Source organism: Aplidium turbinatum, chromosome 6 (genome assembly GCF_918807975.1).
Source record: "Aplidium turbinatum chromosome 6, kaAplTurb1.1, whole genome shotgun sequence".
Taxonomy (NCBI): Eukaryota; Metazoa; Chordata; class Ascidiacea; order Aplousobranchia; family Polyclinidae; genus Aplidium; species Aplidium turbinatum.
In genome coordinates, this window is record NC_137477.1 from 24,160,189 (window position 1) to 24,169,825 (window position 9,637).

A 9,637-nucleotide genomic window follows, 5' to 3' on the forward strand; every position below is an offset into this window, starting at 1 on the left:
TGGCCCTAAACTGTTCGAAAAGGATAGTTTTTGCTCGAAGTGAAATAAAATTCTTCACAAGAAAAATAATTTGTATTAAAATAACGATGATATTTCAAAGTGGTTTTATTTTCAACGCTCTTTGGCTTGTCTTTTTCTCCTTCTTCTTCTTCTTCTTCTTCTTCTTCTTTTTCGTGTGAACTTTCTTTGCCACTCCAAAGGTTGAGGGACTCTGCTTGTTACCACTCTTGGCAGCGACTCGGTCTAGATGTTTGGGCAGCAGCCACTGAATAGATTCGTTATCCAGTTCACGCAGACCACGCACACAATTGGCGCATGATAAATGGCGCAGTTGCAGATGCATGGTGTGGTCTGCGGTTTGTTCCTCCTTGCCACATTCACAGATCACGGTTTGAGCCATTCTCCATTTTTGCATGTTGAAACGGAAACCAGTGCGCAGGCGGTTAAGCCGTACCCAGACCTTCTTTGGCAAAAGCATTTCTCTTGGATGGGCCTGTGTCGGAGAAGAAACTTTGGAGTTTTGAGGAGTTCTTCTTCCACTCCGAACTCCATTGGTGGTTCGCTCTGGTAGCCGCACAGATGGATTGATTTTCAGCAGTTTTCATCAAGAATTGTGCGTCCTGTAAAAATGGGTGTCTCCATTTTAGAGTCGTAGAGACTTGAGTGGAGCAAGTGGTTGAGGTTCACGCGTCGAGAAAGAAACAGGATGGCTTTTTCGCGACAAAGCTCAGCTGGTTGGGTATCTCAAGGCAGTGCCGGTCTTTGGGGTGTGCAAGCCGTGCGATCGCATAGGGCCCACAAATTAGGGGGCCCGCAATTTACTCAGAAAATGCAGTAATTTTGTCATTTCCAATGGAAAAATTCAACAAGTGAATTAGCAACAATAAAACATAGCGACTCAACGGATGCAACCTATTTTGTCAACTGAAAAGATCGAGAAAAAAAACACAGCCGAAGTCGCTGATAGGAGTTTGCCGCAAACCTTTCAAAATTTCTTTTGATCTTTTCAGGGAACGAAATAGGTCGAAATTTTGATTTTGTTACTCCGATTTCAGGGTACGATATAGGGGTACGAATTTTTCAGGGGACAAAATGGGTTGCATCCAGACTCAACATAGAGACATAGCTTTATTTCCGAAAAATACTGAAGAAAGCTCATGATCTTATCCTTTTGTTATGCCACCGGACAGCACCATTTTACAGGAATATTCATACCTAAATTTTTGTTGAACATGCTCTCAGAATGCCCCAAATTCAAAGTTATTTTTCAAAATTTTCTGGGGAAGGCCCCCGACACTGGGTGTCGAACACGCCGTCAGGCTTCGCCCGCCGACCGTCAAACCACCCCCCTTCCCTTTCAAAATGCGCTACTAAATACACCACCCTTCCCTACGCTACTAAATTGGATCATTGTCATTAGGCCCGCAAAGCATATTCCGCACAGGGCCCGAAATACCCTAAGACCGGCACTGCTCAAGGACAGGGAGATTGTACGATGGTGTAGGTCGCAGGTATCCAGTCACGATACGCAAGGCGTCATTTATGGCAGTGTCAATTTCATGGCAGTGGGCACTGCGGCTCCAGACAGGTGCGCAGTTTTCTGCTGGAGCGTGAACTAGAGCAATGGTGGCAATGCGCAGGGTTAGCAAAGATCTGGTCGTTAAGAGACAAATTGCTGTGACTGTCCAACTTAACGCCATAATCGTGAGATGATACCTAATTAGGCTCAATCTTCGGTCGCAATAACGCCTTTAAAGTTAGCAGAAACAAGTTGATGAGAAATTGGAAAAACAAATAGGAAAAGCTGCTGCACAAATCCATTTCCAGAACAGGAATCACTGCAAAGCCTGTAGAAAAAGGGCCAGGCCTGGCATGAGCAAGAGTAGAAATTTGTCCCATGAGGCTAACCTACATGTAGGAAACCTACATGAGGCTAACCATAAAGTAGGAAAGAGCTAACCTACATTGACTATAACTTCATCGTAAACCCATTATTTTTTAAATACTTTCCAAAGAGAAGCCCAGTATTATGCATTTATCTTGTCAGAGGATAGTTTTGAAGCCAAGTCAGCGTTCTGTTATAACCTAAAGTAGCTACGGCCCTGAGCATTAAAGCAAAAAGTTTTTCACCATGCTGCACAAAGATTAATTAATTATTTTAATTTGTTCAGTAATAAATATAATCTAGGCCAGCATTTTTTAAACTGGGGTAAATTTACCCCTGGGGGTAAATTTCCTCGTTTTGGGGGGTAAATGAGCTATCAATCAAAATATTCACATCAGTTGACGGGACAGAAAAATTGTGCCAGCTGTAGGTAGGCTATTGGTATTGTAGATATCATTTCACCGCTTGATGGAGGTAACTGGAGATGATCTCAATCAAAACTTGAAGGATGACATCATTAGTTATCTTCAAAACTTGCAGGAGGAGTTTGAACGATATTTTTCCGAGATAAATATTGGCAACATTTTGATAAAAGTAGCGAGAAATTCTTTTGTATGTAAAGTGAAAGATGTTCCTAAAGCAATCCAAGAAGGATTTATAGAATTAAATTAACAAACGATTCTTTTGCAAAAGATGAGTTTCACTCTTGCAACCTAGAAAAGTTTTGGGTTAAAATGTAACATTGGTATCCAAGGATAGGTATTCAAGCTCTGGATGCTCTGGTCACGTTTTCTTCAACTTACTTATGCGAATGCGGCTTCTCTGCATTGCTTACTATCAAATCAAAAGCATGAAACCAACTTCATGTTGAATCCGATATTTGTTGTGTATTATCTACTACTTTACCAGACATTGAACAACTCGTTGCCAAAAAGCAAGGGCAGCCGTCGCATTGAATATAACTGATGGAATTTGTTACTTTCGTTTTTTAATAAATGAGTAGGCCTACCTTTTTATCTATTGGGGGTAAATCTGATATTCATCTTTGTTAAAAGAGTAAAACATACAAAAAAGATTAAAAACCACTGATCTAAGCTAATAGCGCAAAGCTAAACCGAAGATCGGTTAAAAGATTGCAAAAGCACACATTAGATCAGTATCACTCAAAATCAAGCGGCGCTGGTTGTTTTGACATTCTTGTGTTGTGACTTGGAACTTTGGAATAAACTTTAGAAGATTGATAGAAGAAGTGAGTAGCCTATAGGCTTCCAATTTACTGCATCTTGTTTATCAGAACTTTGAATAGGCCGGATTCACTCTAAATTAAAATTGATATAGGATCATAGTGGATTTAAAAAAAGTTTGGTAAGGCACCATATTTTATCGAAACAAAACTTTTAAGAAAAAAAAATATGTAAAAACGCTTGAGTGCCCTAAGAGGTAAATAAGGTATTAAATTTCGGAAAATTGTAACGATAACCTGCTCGGTGGCTTAGTGGTTAGTGCTCCCGCCCCTGAATCGGTAGGCATATGGGTTCGATACCCTGTCTGGTCATACCAAAGACTTTTTAAAATGGCACTGAATCTACTGTAATTCCTGCTTGGCACTGAGCAACGGAATGGATTTGGGTAATAATGTACTCAGTTGCGCCTCTATGCGGCTGCATTGACACTGTCCATTTTGTAAAGCGCTAAGGAGCAACGCATTCTGCGATGGATACAGCGCTATATAAAAACAAAAATTATTATTATTACATGTTATGGTTTCGATCACTTTTTATGCATCTTTTCAAATCCAACAATATATTCTTATCGCGACGCTACGCACACTTCATATTTAATCACAGCCAACCTAAAGCACGATTCATGCAACAGATGCATTTAAAAGAACAAATGTTCGAAGGTGAAGTTAGGTTAAATGCCGAACATTAGTGGATTTACAAAAGCGACGGTTCGCTGGTTTGAAGAATGTCTGTTTTGTTACTTCAGTGCTAAAAAAGCACTGGAACTAAAATGCATATGATCATGGTATTGAGAAATAGGGAAAATCCAAGCTCAACCAAGCAGAAAACCTGAGATTTGAAAGTTGTTAGCATTACCGTACTGTACTAGGCAGGGTTGTCTATAGGTAACACAGAGTTGTTAAATGCACTTTTGACACAACACATATTTTAAAAAATATACTTTAAATTTGCATCATTTTTAAGACAGCAGCATTACGATAATCACCAAGGCTGCAGTAGCATATGGAAGAATCTTAGTTTTAACGCAGGTGACCGCAGCTCAATAATTGTCAAATATGACACAGCGAAGCTCGCTCTATCAGGCTTACAGTTGAAGAAAGATACATGATAGCATTTCAGATTTAAGGCAGGCAAAAACACATTGTTTGTTTAGTGGTGTTACTCAAATATATATTTTTAAACATTGCGTAATGTCTATTTTTAGTCGTAGGCTAACACTAAAATATTTTGTAATCATAAAGTAATCATACAGACATTCTCCTTTTACGACTTCTGCTGATTTTAAATGGGAAGAATTTATTATTTTTGTGACAAACTTTAACAAAATATGTCGTCGATTTTAAGTATGAGAATTCAGTCAGTGAAGCAAGCTTTAATGGAGTCTTATTTATCTCCTCATCACGCGGCTTTGTCTAACATATTGTTAATCATCGTTACTGGCAGCATAGAGCAAATCGCTACCATCGCCACATATCGATGTCCATGTGTTGAAAAGGAACAAATTGGACCGAACTGTTCAAGCGCCACAATTGGAAGAATTCCTTGCAGTAAATTGCTGAATATTGGATATGGATTTACCATGCTTTTGGCCCCCGCTGTTGTGCTGTTTGTATTGGGGATTGCCCTGAATACAAAACTGTGGAAATCCATAACCGGATGCATCAAAAAGCAGCAACAGAAAAAACGGAAACAAGCTAACTTTTTGTGGAATATCATGACGGTTGTGTTGAAAGCCCTCTTGTATCCCATTGCTTGGGTGGCTGTCGCTCTTTTAGATGGAAAGTTTTTGGCCTGTGCGCTCACAACTTTTCCGTATGACATCATCATAAACAATACCTGTCGAGAGGTGAGTAGCCCATGTAGGCCCGTTACTCATGTTATTATTTTTCTCCAACTGCAACAACGTAGGCTACAGTAGGTTACACTACAGATCACATATATGTAACACAATTCACAACTGTTGCAGGAAAGGAAATTTAGTCATCAAATTAGCTGGTCCCAATTATTTTGGCATTTCATTAAGTGTCTTGCCAAGGCACTGCCGCATGCTCTGGGCTCAGGGGCAACTTTCAAGCGTCGGGAAGATGACCAAGCAACTGAGTAGTGATGTGATGGGCAACAGAAGTTTCCTTGTTTTCGGTCCGGTAAATATCTTCCGGCACACTGCATCGCTCCAAAAGAAATGAACTTGGTACACTGCGCTCGCATCAGTAGCGGACTTAGAGGGAGGCACTAGGTTACGTGCTTCCTCCCTAAAATTTAGAAAAAATAATAATTTCTCTCTTTTTTAAAAATTGTTTTGCTCGCTTTGCTCGCTCAATCTCAATTTATTACCATAATCTATGACACTGAGAATACAGGAGTTTAGCAATAGATTTAAAAGGTAGATTTTTTACTTGTCCTCATAACTAAGAATATAAAGCAATATGCTGAATTAAACGCATTGCTCATTTAAATCTTTCTGTGGTCGTAACAAGCTTTCACTCTTGAGAGAAGATAGTGGTGCTGCTTGAATAGAACCCTCTGAGGAGTTGGGAGAAATAAAACCAATATATTTCAATGGAAGATAACTCCCCACCCAATGTGTGATTGTGGCTTAGACAATCAGACGATAAAAGCACATTCCGACCATATGCCCCCTCTTAGCCCTTCCTGTGACGACAATGATCTAAAAAAACATCACAGAAAATGATCTTCTCTGGCTTCAGCACTGTCGTGACAAGCTATAAATGAATGAATGAATGAACGTGTTCTTAATAAAAATAAAAAACTTCTATTTTTAAGACAGACTTGTAACTCAAACTTCTACGGAAGTCCAGTTTTGGAAAATTTTAGTAAAAAACGTATTTAAACAGCTTCAACCAATTGGCCACAAACACAACAATCAAAACTACCGATTTATAAGGATGTCAAAAGACAGAGAAGTTTGGAAGACCATGGTCGCCAACGTCTGCATCAGATCAGGCACACAATCATCAGTCAAGTACAAAGTTTGCATCTTGACAATAAAAACAAACGTTATTGGGCCTAAAATTAAACAAAGCCACATGAACAAGCTTGAATCTGTCAATTTTTTCTGGGAAGCAAGCTTCCTGAATCCCTAACCACACTGTTTTCTTACTTGGATCTCAACTTTTACATTGTCGGTGCGGTATCACAAATTTTCCTTTTCAAAAACATTTTTTGCTGATTTAATCGTAATCTCCTAAAAAATATGTTCACCTACTTTAGAGGTTGGTCTCGTTGTCCTTTTCAGTTTTCCAGAACTTGGTCATTTTTTCAAATTTGAAATTTTGTTTCCAACTACCTTAAGATTTCCCTAATTTTTACGAAATTGGGGGCAATATTTCCAATTTGGCAATGTGGTTTTTTTTTGGTTTGACTGCATCACTTATCACCAGAGCAAAAGTAAAAAGTTGAACTGTTTGTAAGCTTCGCGTAACACTGCACAAAGTCTCTTGGTAATGTCAAAATTTGCATTTAATGCTTGAGTACCCAATGCTTGTGGGATAAGGTGTTGGATTTCCAATTATGCAAACCTGGTTCGACTCCCACCTTCAGCTAGTTGTTGAAAACACCGCTCACCTGTTGTTGTTGTTGTTGTGGTAATATCATGTTTTATAGATATCGGAAATCTCAACGAGCAAAGCTTTTAAAGATAATCAGACACTGTCGGTGACAATTGGGTGGCTATTCATTGTCATTGTTACTGTTGTTGGCTGCTTGATATGCATTGTAGCACGTTGCATTTTTCCACTGACGTACTATCATGCTAAATACTACTCATTTTATCGACGAGAGGAAGATGCAGCAATGAAAGAAGAACTAAAAGCAAATGTAAGTGCTGGTGTCTTTTTTTTATTTTGTGTACCATGCCTGTTGCAGGCTTAGACGTTCATGCATAGTTCTTTCCATTTCTCCCTGTATTTGACTCTAGCCTTTTAGTGGTACCAGTAAAGGCTATAAAGGTCTATTCTTTATTGGAATGCAACCCCTGTCTAGCAAACCTGGAAATAAATTGATGGCCACCATAATTCCGACAAAATAAAAATTTTTACAACGAAATGAGCAATGTTAAAAATTGAGATTCCAAAAACAAACAAATGTATAGGGATTCTGAGAGCTTAAACTCCAGAAAATTTTAACAAATTTTACCTTTGTTAGTCGTTTATTGCGTATTTTGAAGTCCACTAAAGCTTAATGCTTTTTGTTAAAGTACTATTAGCAGTGTTGGTAAGTAACTCGCAGCATAGCAACCTGCCAATTAAGTTATAATTTCAATCAATAATAATGTAATGTAAAAATCAAAAGCCCTTTTACACAAAGAACAAATGAGTAAAAGTTGATCGTTGCGGACCGAATAGCCTACTCACTTTGTCCGTTGGGATAAAATTTGCAACTTGTGGCAATTCAGGAAGTTACTTTATGGTTTTATTTATTGTCGCTCTACTACAGCTCAGGTCTTTTAACGACAGGGTTATTTTTTAATTTTATAATATTATTATCAGGCTTACTATGTCATCACATTATTATCCGACTTATTCTCACTGCGTTATGCAAGAAAGAACACAATCAGTTTCGTTTTTAAAGTCTTCTGTTTGACCCAACCTAGAATCGATCTCAGATCTACTACCACCAGAGCCGAAGGCGAAACCACTCGGCCATTGAGCTGGTCAGGCAGTTACGTGTAAAGCATCCAGCCGCAGCATTACGAATCAGTTGACATTTAGCCTAAGTTTCTTGCAATTTGATGATTTATAAACGTTTGTTTAGCTTTGCAACAAACTCCACTGGCACACACAATCTTTCCGAAATAAGGTTATTACAGTATTAAAACGTTTCAAACTGAGGAAGGACTTAAGAATAAGCCAATACTTTTAATGTACAACTCCATGTAGGCTAATTTCTCTTCAAACCATTTACGGTTGAACTTGGATGCATCTTTTTAAAGATCGAAATAAATTACAATAGCCTAACTTTGTCATTTGTGATTTTCACATGGAAAATCACACGGAACCCTGTTAAGTAACCCATGTTGATGAGCAATCTGCTGCAAGCGGAGATAGCGAATGATTATTAACTTTGTCATTTACATTGCACAACGCAGCCAGCCCAATAGACCTTAAGCTCGTCCCCGTTAGTTTGGGGGACTCATGTTGGAACATGAATAAACAAAAAGTACAAACGGTTGAGTAACTGAGTTGTTGTATTACAAACCCACAGGCTAAAATGCAAGCAAGAAGTAACGTCCAGATGTTTCTGGAAAAGTTTGAAAAACAAACGACCAAGTCTCTTTGGGAAAAAATATCGACTGTGTATGAATTCAATGAAACCGACCAGGATTTCAATACCTACTCATATCTACATGAATGGGCGAAAAATGAAAAAGCTAATGAAGCGATTATCAGAGACGACATGGGCAATCCGACACAAGGGGGACAAAACCTCGAGCAAGATGGATATGAAGAAACTCAACTTTTACCATAATCAGGCTGAGCCAACTCAGGCTGAAAGCTGCAAAACAAAAACGCTTCAAAATTTCTCATGTTTCGTTTTGTTTCGACGCAAAAGTCTTTTTCATGTTTTTGTTTCAAATTAAGTTTCTCAGCAAAAGCAAAATCGTTTTCTTTTGTCTCGAAACCAAAACAATTTTGTTATGTAAACTATGTATGGTAGAGCTACTATGTCTAATATATGTATGATTTATGGCAAAAATTGTTTGAGCACAAATGATTATATATGGCCAAGGTATTCCTTCGCACCTCTAAAACTTACCCTTCCCTTAAGTTACACTTAAGGCGAGATTCACACCGAACATACAAAAATGTCTTCAGCATACAAAAACGTCGCATGAAAAATGGCGCATGTTTGTTGTCTTGGTATCCGGACAACTGCCCAACGGACAATTGCCCCCCGAACAGCTTGCATTGCAACCATTGTAGAAGACTATGAAAATCGCAATATACTTGACTTTTTAAGAGGAATCGCTCAAACTTTACATTTCTAGTGGCGATGTTTATACAGGGTGTTTCAAAAAATATGACATCATTGTAGTCTTGTAACTTTGCCAATTATCATTTATACGATCTCATATTTTGACAGTATGTAGGGGAAGGTGGGGTTAGTTGAGTCAGTGGGTTGGTTGAGTCACCATTGTTTTCTGACTAACCAAGCATGACTTCGTGAAGATTAATTGCTTGAAATAATAAGCATTATTGGTAACTGCGTCCATCTTGTTTTAGCAGCTGTGTAAGTTATACAATATACAGGTTATACAGTCAGCAAAATGCCATTTTTTGGACTAAAAAGTAAATATTTTCAGCTCAAAGTTGATTAGGATGCTGAAGCTATGATAGGCGTAAGCGAAGATAGCGTCGAAGTTTCATATAGTTCATAGCTATCTTATGCACAGTGCATTTGTGTAAAACTGATAAAGCTTTACGTATAGATAATACTTTCAATAATTGTCACGAGGAAGGATTGGGGCTGGTTGAGTCAATAGCTGCGG

General features: G+C 38.5%; 1 protein-coding gene across 1 annotated transcript; it reads left to right on the plus strand.

Annotated features, from left to right (window-relative positions):
- The first annotated feature begins 4,474 nt into the window (after nt 1-4,474).
- Nucleotides 4,475-8,616, plus strand: LOC145772536 (calcium homeostasis modulator protein 6-like). The gene is made up of 3 exons (XM_082584400.1): nt 4,475-4,975; nt 6,754-6,966; nt 8,353-8,616. The coding sequence occupies exons 1-3, from the start codon at nt 4,475-4,477 to the stop codon at nt 8,614-8,616; spliced, it is 978 nt and encodes a 325-aa protein (XP_082440526.1).
- The last annotated feature ends 1,021 nt before the right edge of the window (nt 8,617-9,637 follow it).